We start from the raw sequence: 16,487 nt of genomic DNA, 5'->3' as shown, positions 1-16,487 counted from the left end.
TCATTATGACTCATTACATTATTCAGATGACTCGAGAGCTGCTGTGTTTTGAAGGAAAAGCCTTCAAAATTTACAGTAAAGAAAAACATGAACTGCAATATGAGATTTTAAACAAAATCTCATCTTTAAATCAAACCATTGGTGAGGGCTGGAAATATAAATCAAATCATTGAGATATTCAGGTGTTGCAGCTCCATCACTGTGGATGTTAGGGATGGGGATGGCAAGCAAGCTATTTAAAATTCACTGAGAACTGTTCATCTATTTTTAAACACCCCCCACTTGTGGAAGCCTCACCGGGCAGAGTTGCACTGAACCTTTTTTTTTTTTTTTTTTTAGAGAAGTTCAACTAAGATTTTTTTGACATCTGTACAGTGGCATGAAATCTCACAGTGCTACACACATTTCAGTTTAATAGTAGTATTTAATGGTAGTTCAACAGAGGCTGGTAAATAGTGCAATATTGCAAACTTGTAGTAGTAGTACAAGATACCTCCAGGAGCTGAGAAAAAACAAGTGGAAATGTATATAATAGACAAGAAGCAGCTATTCTGAATGTATGTATGTGTATATCATCTGTAGTGGATGCACCACTACACTTCATCTGAAAGACAGCCAGGTGAAGGGTGATGAAACCCAGCCATTTTCCTTCAATCCACAAACAGCAAACGGCCAATTGTAGCAAACGGCCAGACCCAGATCCCCTGCCAGGAACCCAGCCATCCATCCCAACCCGACCCACATCAGGGACCTGGTCCTGAGCCAAGGCCGTGACCATCAGACCATTAGACATTGCCAAAAGAGACAATAAGCAGAAAGAGGGAGGAATTGGATGCAGAACTGTAGCCTCATTTTCTGCTTTTCACTCAAATTACGCTTCTCTCAGACCAAATCTATGTGCAAATACACTTACTCGTACGTTTTTCCCATTAAAAAAAAAAGGCAGCAACATCAACTCTGTTATGTTTATTTTCACTTCACCGAGTCCTGACATCAGTTTCTATTCTTCCTTTTCATTACAGTTTTTATTGGCTACACTTAGTATAACAAAAAAGTCCCTTGAGTTGCAGCTGAGTGGCAGAAAGGAAGTGAACACCAGAAAAGAACAGACTCTCTGGAGGTTTCAAGACAAACTGAGCACTGTAAACAGTTTTCTTCAAAGGTCCCAAATCCACGACAGGCTAAATAGGGATCTGCCTGAAACTCAGTGTTTAAATTAAATTTCTAGTCAAGTCTGAACCTAAACAAACACACATGTTAACTTGTAGCCTTGTAATCTACTTCAACTGGCAAACCTTTTTTAAATGGTTTCTCAGTACATGGCTTCTGCTGGAAAGACAACAGCTATATGGTGATTACTGTTTGAAATGCTCCAGCCTTGACAAATACATACCAGCAAAGCTATAAATAGTAGTAACATTGATATGCTGACAGTTTAGTAGTAGTAGTGCAAAACTAAATCTAAATCTAAATCTAAATCTAACAGCCCTGTTCAGTCAGCCAACTACCCAGCTTGGCCTCTCCTGACTCAGATGCAAAGTTTTGATCCTACCTTGTCAATCTCCTGCTGCAGGACCTGTTTAGCGACCTCCAGATCCTGCAGGCGGACCCTCAGCTCCTCATTCTCCTGCTCAAGACGACTCCTCTTCTTCTCCACACTGTCCAGCTGGCTGTGGAGACGGATGGACACGTCCTTTGCCACCTGTGAGGGTGAAGATGGAGGGGTAGAGGATGGGAAGTTTAGCTCAGTGCGTCAGTCGTCACAATGATACCTAAATATCATACATGAAAGTCCGTTTGCCTCAAAATTTCTTTTACACAATCAGGTATTTGGGCACACAGACACATATTAGGACCCTGCAGGTTGTTCGCTTTATCAGATATTATAACAACATTATGCTGCCTAGCTAAAATGCTAAAATGACCCATTCATAGACTCCTTCAAGACCTTATCGTCTTCATCGGATCGTTTCAGTTTAATGACAATATCCACATAACATGAATAATGTGTTGTTCAAGTTATTAGGGCATGATCCATGATCCTAGGAAACACCTAACAATGAACTAAAGTTACAGACATAATCATACTGTGGTGTGTACTTAAAATATCCTCAGCTGTAGCAAACCTTAGTCATATCCATTTAATTCAGACATCTAGGGTAAGAGTAGTTTCAAGCAATGCGTGTGTAAATGCATATTTTTCTCCAAAAGGAACCCCAGAGTGTTGTTATCTCGGATTGTAAGTTCACCAAGGTCGAGAGAGGTTACTTTTTATGTTATTAATCTCTGTTCAGGTAAAATAGAACATCGGGGCTATGCAACTATCAGAAATGTTATTAAAATAGTGCTGGAGAAAAAAAAGAACCAGTTAAATACTTGTTATTTAAGCTGAGACTTAAGAGTGTATTGTACATCAGGAGGAAGTTTATACAGGCACTACTTGGTGACAATGATGAGGGGACTTTTTTTTTCAATAATAATACCACAAAAGATAATTAATAGCAGCCTAGCAGGGACTGATCTTTTATACATAAAATGATCTCATGAAAGTCTGATTGTGCCCCCCACCCCGGACTGCCGCCCCCACCACCAAAGCCCTGAGGGCAGTTATTCATTAAAAGTTTCTAATGTCAGAGAGTGACACCAAAGTCGACACCAGCAGCTGGGGGAAAATAATTTAAAAATCCCATGTGACAACTGCATTGCGGTTTTAGTACAGCTATTATGCTGTTACAGTATTAAAAATCAGAACAACTTCTAAAATGAGGCGAGTTAAATAAACGGAAATTTGTCTAGTTTGCAAACCTGCATGGCATGAAGCTGAATTAAGCAGCGTTTTGCTGTCTGAAAAACAAAGAGTGCCCTGATCTGCAACACCGATGCAAAACTGGTTCTTCAATGTGTTTTGGGGAAACAATACACAAAATTACACACCGACATCATCCCGAAACACTGTATTCAGTATTCACGTCATAGTCTTTACACAGCCAGTTAAGAGTTTGCATAGGGGCCCAGTGATATATCAGCTGATGATTGGTATTTGATCAATATCAAAAGGTCTGAAAATAAAGTGTGAAATATACTGATGTCACCGGCTGTTTTTCTGTTGTCCCCATATTCATTCACATTCATGTGTTGTGGTTTGTTTGTTGTGTCAGGATAGAAAGGGGAATAAACTGACAGCAAAAATAAAATATACAACCCCAAAATTATCAGTGTCAGCAGTAACACACAAACACTCGAATCAAGACTTTTTAGCATTTTTTTCATAAAAAAATGTTTGTACAAAGTATGATATCGCACAAAACACTGTGAAGAATTGCAAAAAATAAAAGGTAGTCAAATCCCAATTATGGCTTTCAGTATAGAGGTTTGTCAATTGTCCAGCAGTGAAAATTACCAGAGGCTAATGAGCCGAAGCCCCGACAAAAGAGCAAAAACTATTCCACTGGACAGATCGCTGTATCGCATTCAATCAGTCATCGCTGGTTATTAAAGAAGACAAACACAGAAAAAATGAGCTTGTGCGGAGAAAAGGGGTCATTTTCTTTAATAAATATCAATTTCACCTTCAAACTGATTGCTTTTTGCTCAATTCAAACTAAATATGAGGGCTTTTATTTTAAGAGGCTGCATTACATTTGATCAAATTAAACTTTAATGGTTCCCATTGGGAACTAAGTAAAAGACTTCATCTAGTGTTTCGGGGGAAAATCTGTTCAATCATCACTCAGTAGTTCAAAAATGCACTTAAACCCCATTAACCTCCATACTGATTTAATATAGTGGGATGAGGGTTTTTGTCTCCAATGGTTTAACAGTTTATACTGACCACTTTTCATTTTAGCAGTTAACTGGTGCAGGCTTCAATGATTTGTTATCAATGAACTCGTTGTATTTAATATTCAGCTGTGAGACGGGCAGGTGTGAGTTTTAAAAAATAGAGGTGTTTTTTTGTTTGTAGTGTAAATAGTGCATATCTGAATAGAAGCTGCAGCACCAGTGGAACCACTATTAGTCAGAGTGGATTTATATGGTTTTAACAATACTCCTGTTAGAGTTTATAATTCCATGTAACGGACTGTCTGCTTGTGCACTTTGTAAGTGTGTGTGTGTGTGTGTATCAGGTGTCTGTTTGAGCATCACTGGTACAGTGCGTCTCGCTGCTTGTTTGAAACGACTCTCTTGAACACAGTTTGTAATTGTACGTCTGAATGTGTGTTTTTTTACGTCTGTGTCTTTGTGGATGAGTTTGAATTGGTGCCAGGATGCACAATGCCCCTCTGTACTACTCTCACTCTATCCAAATGCTCTCGCAGCTCCACCATGCTCCAATTCATGCTCAAATCTGTGTGTGTGTGTGTGTGTATGTGTAGTTTCTAATAGTTCCAGTGGTATTCAACTCATTTTAAGTCTTTATTTTAAGTTTATTTCTGAACTTTTTTCAGGCATCTCTCATCTTATTATTATATGAAGAGACTTTATTTTAGACAAAAGTTAATAACATGAAAATATTATTTTGTTGCTGTCTGTCTATCTGTTCATTTTCAGTCACCTTGCATGTTGGGCTGGTTAAAAAAAATATACCAATATAAGCTAACCAGTTAGCTAATGAACATTTAGTAAACTGTAATGTACTGTACTGGATCCAGGAATATTTGTACACTGACACAGTTTTTTTAGTTTTGCTTCCATACATCATCATTATGAATGCTGCAACACTCAATCAGGATGTGACTGAAATGCAAACTCTTTAATTCAAGGGAGTTAACAAAAGTATTGCGTACGTCTATATTTCTATATAACATGTCCTTGTATTTGTACACCCATACCGTGGTAGGCAACTTTTGATCGTTAGACTTAGAGTTGATTAGTTAGAGTAGGGGTGTCAAACATAAGGCCTGGGATTGCCTTTCTTTGGAAAATGTGAAGGAGGGCAAAAATCTTGGACTTTTAACTTTATTTTCAGACGTTTTACAACTTTTCCTACCCATGCAAACCTCTCCCATGGCCCTTCATACTTCGTCAATGTAATTAAGTAATAGACAAACATTAAATGTGTTTTGTCTATCACAGAAATCTCTGTTTTGTAAAATGAGCCCACAGTAAAAAAAAAAAAAAAAAAAGAAAGAAAAAAGAAAAAAAAGAAAGAAAGAAAAATACTTAAAGGACAGTCTGAGGCATGAGCTACCAGAACTTGACATCCCTGAGCTAGAGCAAAAACAATATATAAAGAACACAAAGCCCAAAAGTTTTTCACTATGCACACAAACCCCACAAAGTTCTTTAGATTTAAGCTGTTTTAGGATTCCTTTGAGACATGACTGGGAAAAAAAAAGGTTTCATGTAATCATGAAAGAGTTCATTGCAAAGGTGAAGCAAACTAAATAAACAGGAGTTCAATTAAACTAATTAGCAAAAAGTCCCTCCCACAACGACTGAATGGCAGACAAGCTCTGAGAGGTATGGTGGGGGAAAAAAGCGTTTTGCTCTGTGGGTTAATACAACCCGCCCCCCGGCAGAAAATTACGTATTACAGGACAAAAGAGTTCTTAGCACGTGTTGAATGAATGTTCTCTAGTATTTCATGGATAGAAAATAACTACTACTACTTGATTACTACTTTGTGCTTAATTGTAATGAGTTCCTGTTACATGTGGAAAAGAAATTTATCAATAAAAGATAACTTTTATTCGCTGTCCCCCTATGCAGATTTATGGCTTATCCATCTCCCCCTTCCTTTGTTCCTCCTCCTCCTCCCACCCTCACTTCTATATTGTCCCCTTCATTAACACTCCTTTGTCAGCCTTTTGACTCCCAGTAAATGCTGCACTGTTCTTCTATGTTAACGGGAAACGTGAAGGAATTTAACACCATTGAAGCTGTGATTTTTACCCAGCAGCAGAGCCATAGGATGTAATTAGAATTCAGTCAGGGTGTCAGCTGACTGAGAAGATGTGTGTCTGCACGCGTGTGTATGTGTATACATGTGTGCATGTGTTAGAGAATGAAGGAGCGAGTGTGTGACAGGGAGGTGTGGAAGAAAAGCATTAAACCTACAGAAAAGGGCGAAAATCAGGCCGCAGGGGGGGAAACAGTCACATCATTCTACAAGTGGCAGTTAGTCACCCAATCCCTCTTTTTTTCATGCACACTGTGCGGTTATTTGTGTTTGATTGCGCTTAACAACTGGAGTCTTGTTTCTCCACAAACACACACACACAGCTGCTTTCTTTCCATAACGGACATCACTCTTTAACAACGACTCTATCCCTGTAGATCTTATCAGAGGGGTTTTACGTGCAGCCGCTTGTGTGTGTTTACGTGGCCGTGTGTGTATTTGCATGCACTTGTTCTTATCCTGAGGTACAAAGCATACAAAAAAAAAATTATTTGGCACTCACCTCTTGAAAGAGCGGTTTAAAAAAATTTGATCAGTCTAATTTAGACATACGCAGGTTAATTGTGGGTTTATGTTAAGGCAGAAGTTGAGCATGTGCATGCTGTACTTATCTGTGTTGGTTAAGGGTGAGAAAAGGTATTATGACAAATTATATGTCAGTTAATAATTTACAGAAATCTTGTAAAAATATATTTACAGATAAAGAAAATATAATTTATGTCTTTACCTCAACTCATGAACAAACTCTTTTATTCAATATGTTTCTTTTTTTAACTCATGCACTGCAGCCCAGAACTGCTTGTGATAATGCAAATGCCCAGTGCAGATAACAAAATGATCTTTTACATGCCAGCTCAGTAATGTAAAGTCTGTGTGTTGTGTGTGGTTGCACCGCTTTTCACTCATCTGAGAATTGTGCAGGTTATGATAATCTGATGCATCACAGCCCATGCCTGTCCTGGGTCCTGCTTCCTGCTGTGCTCTACCGCATATCTCTTATTGTCTGAGGTTTTCTTTTTTGTAATTTTGTCTCTGTACACCACCACTGCGTTTAAATCAAACAAATAAGATGTCACTGAAATGCAGTCTTTTAGCTTTAATTCAGGGACTTAGCTAAAGCATTGCATTAACTGTTTAGGAATTACAGCAATTTCTATGTCCAGTCCCCTGGTTTAGAGGTACAAAATTAACTGAGCACTTGTCTGGCAAGTGCTTTAATTTTTACCTGATCAATTAAACAACTAAAAGATCTGGAGTTGGTTTAAAGTGGTGCGCTTGCATTTGGTAGCTGTTAACCAGAACTGGAACAAGACATTAATGTAAGTGAAGGAGGGATTTATTGGCAATGACAATGAGAAATAACAGCTTAAGCAAAATGTCTTCACCTGTTTCTTCCACTAAAATCCTTAGTTTACGTGCTAGCAGGTTGGCATGCTATATTTGAATTGCTCAACAGCTGAAAGAAAACTTTTCCAACATTGCTACAATGAGCCTATCACCAAACATTTTCTTGAAACCTACTCTAACTAAAATTCCAGAGCTTAACGGAAAAGGGTCCCTAGGCAAGCTCATTCTTGATTTTATGCTAGCTGGTAAGAAATCACCTGAACTGAATGGATGATAATGTACTCTGCTACACCACACACGTAGCTCAGGAATTCTTTAAGAAACAGGATTTACATGTGTTACACCACCTAATTTCCAAGAAAACATGACTGAGTACTGACCTCTGATCTACAGCTGTTCTACCTCACAGCATACAGAAATTAAAATAAGACTCATGCTAATATCGTGGTTCAGATAGCGACCGACAGGTTCAGTCAGTCCTGATGGTCTTTGAAATCACTCACAGTTACTAAACCACTTTAGCTTTGTCCATTGTTTTCCAACTTTGAATTTTTAAGTGCTGAACACGTGTGGGATCCACAGTTCCATTTCTGAATGCCACTTCACTCTGCTTTGTCTGCCTCCACTCCAGCGCTATAGCCATTCTGCTGTCAAATCAAATAGGAACATAACCATTTCTGCTAATGTAAAAATATGACAGTAACAATTGTTCAGTCTGTAGTTTTATTTACATCAGCACTCTGCAACGGTTCAGCCTTCCATTTACCAATTTAGAAATCGCTGCAGATTCATGTCGGGGAGCGATGACTCCAGTGAAACTGTAAATCCTGTAACACTCAGCCTTGGAGTTGAGCGCATTGTTTTTTTTAATGAGCTCTGAAATATGCTTACAAAGAGTGGCTCTATGTAGAATTATTGACTGCCTACTGTTAAGCTGAACCCATCAGTTTATCTTGGAGGAGAGTAATGCTGAATAAGCTTGTAGCAGCACATCTAAACAAGGAGTGTTTTTGAAAAGCTATCTAAAACACCGCTGCTTGCTTGTAATTTCATTTCAGGTAACCCATTTTGAATGTTTGCATGCAGTAATTAAACAGTCGGATTTATTATTTGACACATAATATGATACAATAAAAAGCCACGCAAATAACTGCAGTATATTCAATGGAAATTGCTGGCTTTTTTGACATAGCTGGATAAACATACATTTGATCCTGTGAGAACAGGAAACAGCGGCTATTAATAAATGTAAACATGATGGCATGCTGTCTAGGGAATGACCAGTCTTTAAAGATAATATGAGGTCATTAATTTGAAATTTGAATATGAATTTGAATTGAATTACAGACTGGAAGACAAAAACTATTTCAGTTCAACGACAATTTAAAAGGACAGTTATTTATATTTCTAGGCCTTCAGTGATCCAAAGTGGATATCTTCACTATTGCTTCGAAAAGCCTAATGTTGCATCAGTGCATCATTTTGCATGAGTCCTGTCATCATTTACAGCCCTCAAAACACAACCATGATAATGATAACTTATCACAGTATGGAGGAAAGAAAACATCCCATATGACTCATCATTTGTTTTTATTTAAGGTAAAGGTGAGGAAAACACGTTTTATTTAAGTCTGCTCAAGTGAACTGCCTGATTTTGATGGAGACGGTGGGTGACACAGAGGTAGCCCTGGTCTTGATGTTTACTGTTAACGATGCTGACCTTTTCCACAGTCGTCCAACATTCTGGCCCTTCAGTACCCACTTAGAGGGTGTTACGTCACAAGTGGTCTGCTTCGTGTCTATATATAAACCATTATGTGTGAAAGAAGAAGAGAAACAGACAGTGTTGTGACAGCTGTGCAGGCTGTGATCCATCTATCTTAGAAAAGAGGGTGAGAGAGAGAGACACAAGGAGGGAGAGAGGTGGTGAAAAGTGAGGAATTCTCACAGTCGCTGGCATGCTGGGAATGTGTGATCTCGCCTCCAGTATCACCAGCAATCATTTTTAACCATGTTTTCATTAATGCAAGCATACAAACAGGTATCTGCTCAGTAGGGGTAGGACTGAAGCTGCTGTAGTTCTTCACAGGGCACTTCCTGTTGCTATAAGCACTTCTGCTGGACTCTGTAACATCCAAAAATAATTCTACATAAGCATATTACTGTTCACTTCCTGAAATGTAAAGCGTGACACACGCATGGAAACAGCAACTTCCTACAGTATGTGTGTGTTTGTGTGCGTGTGTATGTGAGAGCAACACAAGAGGAACATTTTTACTGGAACTCACACAGTATTATTAAACAGTAAAAAAAAGTTTAAAAAAAACAAACAAATCCCACTTTAGAAATTTTTATCGCAAGCATACACACACACACACAAACACACACACACACACAAGCACACACACAATGCAAATAAGATATAAGATAAATGTACACTGCTGCTTTTGATGATAGTGAGCATGTGTGTGTTTGGATGGCTGTCTTTTTGTGAGAACTAGTGTAAGGCTTTCAGAGTGACGACATCTTGTCTAGTCCGTAACTTTTCAAGATGCATTGAGGTTATAGCTTGTGGTTAGTTGAGTATATTTTTAAAAAATATGGTTCCTCTCAGCTGGAAGTCTGTATGATGTTCATGCGTGAATGAGTGAGAGGCAGGATGACTCTTGACCAAGTGACAATGCATTTATAAGAACATCTACAGGAAGCACCCTCCCCCTAACACGCACGCACACACACATCTACTGTGTGGTACAGAGATGGTTAAAAGGAAGTATTATAAATGAAAAAATGAACTGAACTAAATGACAAAACAGAGAAAAAAGAGAAAAAGAATTCATAAATATTTGTCAAATTATTATGGTCTACTTTATATATTGTGTTGACATTACCAGGAGCACAGACTGCACACAGGTACCATATGTAGCATAAATATTGTACAAAGCACCGTAAAGCTGTCCTGATTTACACTCACTGCTGCAGAGGGCAGGGGTGTCTCCTTATTTGGGCAACTTAAAAGAAGTGTTCAAGGCCCAGGCCTAATGCTAAGCTATGCTAAACACCTTGTAAATCTCTCTCACAAAGGGAATCTACTCATCTTCTGAAAAAGGTAAGTTCACCTTAAAAATGTTACTTTTTAAAACTATATCCTTTTAAAATAGTACTTGTTCTCAGGTGGGAATCACCTTAAAACAATCTACTTGAGATACAGTCAGATACAGTCACACCCTTAAGACAAGTGAGTGAATAACTGACTTTTTTCTGGAAATGTGAAGTACCAATGAGCTAACATCATGAGAATCCTAACAACTATTTCCTCTGTGTGTGTCCAGATGCCTGTTGCCTGTGGGAATGAGAGTAGTGAGTGAGTAGGACAGGAAATGATGTCAGGAATTCTCATAGAGAGTCTGATGGCTGTAGACCTACTGAACCCTTACAAACACACATATAAACACAGGCAGTCACATGCAAGCAGACACCCGCAAGATTTCTAAATGGGCACAAATAAGAGCACATGATGTACAGAAGGACATGTTTGTGTCAGAAAGTATTCACATGACAAACACAATAGAGTGAAGACACACTCTTTCTAGTTCACCATTTCTTTCACTTGTCATTCTGACTTTTTTCCATCTGACTTTCAGCCCACGTGCTCTCCCTAAAGGACAACTAAAGGCCTTGAGAATAGACTGAAAGAGGCAGAGTAAGGAAAGGAGGAGTACTTTTGCTGATTTGTTTCCACTTGCATGCGAGTGAGTCATCGAATCTAATGCATCAACAGTAGTTAAGCCAATTACTTTTGCAAAGCAGCTCAGGGCAGAGCTGCTCGGCAAATCAAGGTCAAGTTGGACCATGAAGTGCAAAAACACTGGGGCGCGTCAACCACAAGAACCGTAGCTCAATAAAACATTTTATACAATAAGTTTGCACATTTCTCTCGAGCAAGAAGAAGAAGAAGCACTGAGATTTTCACTCATGTTTACTCTTGTTTAAGATAATCAGTATGACTGTCATGCTTGATAGCTGTTTGGCATTGCACCAAGCTTTTGTGAGGCCTACTGTAAATGCAAAAAAACATGTATTTTCAACCCACTGTCAAAACGAAACTTACATATAAGGAGTGAAAACCAAAGTGGAGCTTTTTTCTTGTATTGTTTGATTTTAGTTGAGTAATTTAAAAAGGTGAATCAGTGAATGTTTAATAGTTATTTTATGACCGTCTTGCAAAGCCTCAGGGACTTACCACCCTTTACTTGGATCACTAGCTGATCTTATGGAGCAACAGCCACTCAATCTAAACTGATAGCTTTATGTTACATTGCACTATGAAAGGGGCAGTATAGAGCTACTACTTAATGCACTTCTGTGTACAAATGAAAACACTGGGCTTTTTTGAGTCTGGCCTTCTGGACTTCATGTCTATTAAAGGATAAGAACACTGACGCCAGCATACCATTGCTACACTGGTAGATTTTGTGTAAAAATTTATGATGCATCCCCTTATGATGAACCATTAGAAGGGTACTAAAAAAGATTTCATTTAAAAAAGGAAAATATCCAAGTAATTTTATGTCAGTAAATTATTGATTTTTAAACAGAGTAAATGGTCAAATTCAGTGAAAACTGCTTCATTTTAAAACGGTACATTGTGCTGCACTTTTACTTTTACTGTGGGGATGAACTGGGGGATGTTTGTGCATCTTACTGCTTAATTAACTGTGCATTCATTTTTGAGGCAATACTCCACTCAAACCTATGAACATTTTCCTATTGAAAAATGTCCTTTGATTATTTTCACACATCTTATGTCAACTTTAGGGTTACTAAAATGTGCACAAAAATGCAACAGTGCTAATGTGTCTGTGAAGGTTCTCAGTCATCCAGGTCATCGTAGTCAAAGGAGCTTGCAAAGAAAACGGAGGCAGGGGTTTACGACACCAACTCTCTGCCATCTATAATCCAGTTTTGAGATCCCTTCCCAGACGCCTTAACGCCCACTCACATCCTGGGCCATCTGACCTCATGAATTCGCATGATAAGGTGGGGCCAGGTTTCACAATGAACACACCCGAAACTCTGGCTGATTGGGACCCACACCCAGTTTCACACCTTGGCTCAGGCGATTAGAAGATCATCAGGGGGTCCTTTTGTCCCTCTGTGGGGGGATACTCCCACTAGGTTTATATCTGGGACTCTCCACCATTTGACCTTAGAACTGAAGAAGCTTCTCGGATGAGAGGTGAAACGTCTTCAAGTAAACTTAAAGAAGTCCAGACGCTTTTCTTTGCAAGCTCCTTTGACAACAGTGCTAATATTTAGTTGTACAACAAATGGAACATTACAGACAGTTGGATGATTTTGGTTTCTATGACTTAGTTAATGGCAAAGTTGGAGAGTCTCCAAACAATTTCGCTTGTTTTTATAATTAAACTTTTATGCTCTGAGTCAGAAATTCAGAGTTTTTAAATCTGCAACACTGAAAACCTTTAAACAACGTCAATTTTTTAAAAACTCCTATTAAAGCAAAGTGAAGATTAAAGTTTTCCAGTACAGCCTAATCACAGTGGAGTCATAGGGGTAGGTAGAGTGTGTGTTTTTAAAATACGAATAATGAAGCTACCAGAATAAACAGAGGAGTGGCTGATACACACTAGAGAAAGAGAAGCTTAGCCACGGCTTAATGCATGCAAACACACACACACACACACACACACACACACACACACACACACACACACACACACACACGAACACACATGCAGAACAGTATGTTGTAACTTGACCTGGCATCTGAGTCCTTGGCCCTGTCGGCAACGAGGCACAATCAACCATGTGTTGTGAGAGAGAGACACAGAGAGGGCAGACTTGTCTCCCAGCAGTGTGATTTTTTTCAGCTTTCTGTGTTAACGATACCCCTTTGCTGATGCAATCAACAGATGCAGACTTAGCTCATTTTCCCCCTCAAGCTTTAGTCTTTCCATGCATCATCCCTGCCATCACTCCCCTCTCATTTTCTAAACATGACAACTGGCCACTAAATTCAAACAGGGACTCCCTTCTGCCTTTGAGTTGTTTTCTCATTGGCCAATTTGAATTTTCAAACACTGACCAACCACCCCCTTCCCTTTTAGTCACAGGATGTACACTCATCCCTCCCTCTTTCCGTCCTCACTTCCCTCCTTCCTTCCAAAACAACCAGATTGTGATACAGCAGCTAAGAGACAGACAGCAGCAGCGGGCGGGAAGCCCTTCGAGAGTGATTCCACGGTCTCACTCTCTTGCACGCTCTCTCTCTCTTAGAGGATAAAAAGCCCTCATTGTGTCGTCCTTCACGTGGAAAATGTTGGAGGAATGCTATAAATTTCACACAGAGTAACGGTAGTCCAGGGTCAGTGTGACAAAAAACACACACAAAGGCTTTGCCCTAAACTCACCGTGTTCCTGTACAGCTACTGCAAGGCCCTACCAAAACAGATTGTGCACATAGACACATTTATAGTGTCTAAAATGTATCAATTTTATCATTGGTGGGGGTTTCCTGACTAATCAAATTAATTGCCTGTATAAGTGGGTTATTACAAATAGCCCTTTTTATAGGAAAAGGAAGGAAATTCTTCAAAAACAAAAGCTCGAACTCGATGCAGTTTTGTGACTTTCAGAGTGTGACAAAAACTGGGTCAAAGGAACCTCCATATACAGACACATCATCAGAAAGCATTACTGTATCCAAACATATCTTCTCTTATGTCACAAAAATAGTGATTGAAGACCGTTGCATAGCAAAAATTATGCAACCGTGTGCAGTGAACTTATGATCTTGTCGCCTTTGAAACAATTGCTTTGAAGATGCCAAATCTACGGCAAATCGCAGCAAGCTGGATTCTCCAAGATTGACTGAAAGTGGTTGCCCAGAGGTCGAGCGTGTAATGCCTGAACCTCTGTATATTTTACTTCTAAAGATCAAAGATGGTAGAAGAAGTTTAATTAACTCGTTAGCTAATTAAACCTGACAGCTGGGTTTTTTATTATTGAGTACCTTAGAGTAGATGCTGGGATTAAAGACAAGACATCTAACGATGTTCCACTTGACTCTATTTTGAGACCAACTTCATTTGAGTCCACACATCTTTTAATCTCCAGCTCAGAACACTTACTTTTACATCTTGCTCTAGTGTTCGTATCAGTTCTCCATCCACTTGTCCTGTTTGGGCCACGCGGATAGAGCGTCGTTCTGCCTTCCTCAGCCGGTACTGCAGGATGCGGCAGGTCTTGTTTGCCTGAGGAACAGGGGCAATGTCAGCAGATCATGTTATGCATCAGCTGTCTAATCCATCTCTAGCACTTTGCTTCACTGCACTGTTCCTTGCAGCATTCATGTGCGTGTAGAAGAAATGCAGAAAACATAAAACGGCAGGAAAGGGCATTTATTGCATTTATTTTTGGAGCCCAAATTTGCTTTTCAGATGTAAAATAAATGGAATTCTTTCTTCACGAGGTCATTTTTGCAAGATCTGCGATAAGTCAGGCTCATTAAACCAGTCTGTCTTTGTAACCACATACCTGCTCCAGCTGTTGCCGCAGTTCCTGCAACTGGTAAACGTCTTCCTCCATGTACATGTCCCTCATCTCCAGCATCTCAGATCTCAATTCCTCCATCTCATCCTTGGGGCAGTGAAAATGAGAGAGTATATAAGTGCGTCTGTTATTTTTACACATAGCTAAGTACTCATCCAGTGTTAACCTGTGGAGAAGGTGTAAAGACTTCTGACATCAGGCTCTAAGTGGCTGTAAAGAGCTGACAGCATTATATGCACACACAGGATTTTTGTCATAAATGCAAGGCAATCATCACTGTCATCAGAAAATCACTCCATTAAACTTTCCAAGATCGTAATGTAGTCCATCAATCACCTCTTGCTGCCATGTATGACTACATCTTCTTCTTTATCACCCTCATAATTGCATAACAATCAGTGTCCTCTTAAAATGAGCTGCTGCAATATTTTCTTACATCAGATAAAAGGGGCCATGCAAAATAGAGAACCGAGTAACACAATATGACAGTGAACTGTACTCTTCTTTTTAGCCTCACTACGAAGGTAGTGCTAAGGAGACCAAAGGTCAGGGTATAGCTATTAGCACACCTTGGAGCAAACTCCAGGATGTGGCATCTGTGGATTAAGAAAATTCAAAATCTAAGCAGAGCATTTGGATAGTGTGGGACTGCACTAAAATACAACTCACAAATACTACAGACCAGTATAAATGTTTCATTCAAACCAGTGTTTTTATCTACCCCCGTTTTAGTCACATGCAGATGAATTATTCATTTCAGCCTGACAGCATGAATTGCATCACACTTCTGCATCATATTTAAGGCGCAGCTCTGTCTGTGTTTCCAATGAAATCAAGTATCACACCCCATAAAAAAAAGAAAAGTCTAGGTCACTCTGTTTTACGGCAAAGCACGACAATGTGCTTACAGAACTGTTAAATGAACGTGTGCTGGCAAATATCCCTGCCTGTAAGTATGAGCGTGTTTGTGTGGGTGATGTGTTAGCATAATGAGCAAAATGAGTATGAGCGGCTGTAGTAATAGTAGTGCTGTCATGACTTACTACAGTAGAGAATGTGGGTCAGCTTCTGCAGAGCTCCAAGTGCAGCAACAACAAGCTGTGCGGGTGTGTGTGCATGTGTATTTTTGTGTGTCTGTATGTTTACTATGTGCACAATATGAAAAGCAAGGTGAGCAGTGTGTGCCTGCGTCTCCACTACGTACGCACTAAACTGTACAAGTATGAATCATAACCATGTGAGCAGGTAAAGTAAAATGGATGGATTTAGTAATGTTTCTGTGAGTGGCACACCGCTGGCCACTGCTACACATCTGTGATAGAGAACAGAGAGAACGAGATAAATGGAATGAAGTAAAAAGAAAGGAGGATGAAAGTTAATAACATGAAAAAGAATCAAAGGGAAAGAGCAGACACAAGAACAAAACCCAAATTCTGAAACTGAGAGGAAAAGGAATGAAAGAACAGCAAATCAATAAAAGGGAATGTAAATGGGAAACAGGAAAAGAAAAATCAGATAGGGAAAAAAAACAGAGCGTGAAAACTATCTAGATGGAGAGGGAGATAAAACATGACAGCAGAGAGTGAGGAAGTGAGGACACGAAACCAGGGAATCATAAGTTAATGTGGTGAGAGACTGAGACTGAGGGAGAGAGATGGTCCAC

General features: G+C 39.4%; 1 protein-coding gene across 2 annotated transcripts in view; it reads right to left on the bottom strand.

Annotated features, from left to right (window-relative positions):
• mtcl2 (microtubule crosslinking factor 2) overlaps window positions 1-16,487 on the bottom strand; it is an 85,871-nt gene that overhangs the window by 64,657 nt on the left and 4,727 nt on the right. For both annotated transcript variants that reach the window (XM_084918218.1, XM_084918219.1), the window contains exons 2-4: window positions 14,810-14,911; window positions 14,404-14,526; window positions 1,553-1,702 (exon numbers count right to left, since the gene is read on the bottom strand). In XM_084918218.1, the coding sequence (XP_084774344.1) occupies window positions 1,553-1,702; window positions 14,404-14,526; window positions 14,810-14,911 (375 nt within the window). The remainder of the gene's footprint in view (window positions 1-1,552; window positions 1,703-14,403; window positions 14,527-14,809; window positions 14,912-16,487) is intronic.

Source organism: Perissodus microlepis, chromosome 20 (assembly GCF_051167445.1).
Source record: "Perissodus microlepis isolate ML-2025 ecotype Zambia chromosome 20, ASM5116744v1, whole genome shotgun sequence".
NCBI classification, from domain to species: domain Eukaryota; kingdom Metazoa; phylum Chordata; class Actinopteri; order Cichliformes; family Cichlidae; genus Perissodus; species Perissodus microlepis.
Note: the sequence above shows the minus strand (reverse complement) of the source record. Positions and strands in the feature narration are given on the sequence as shown.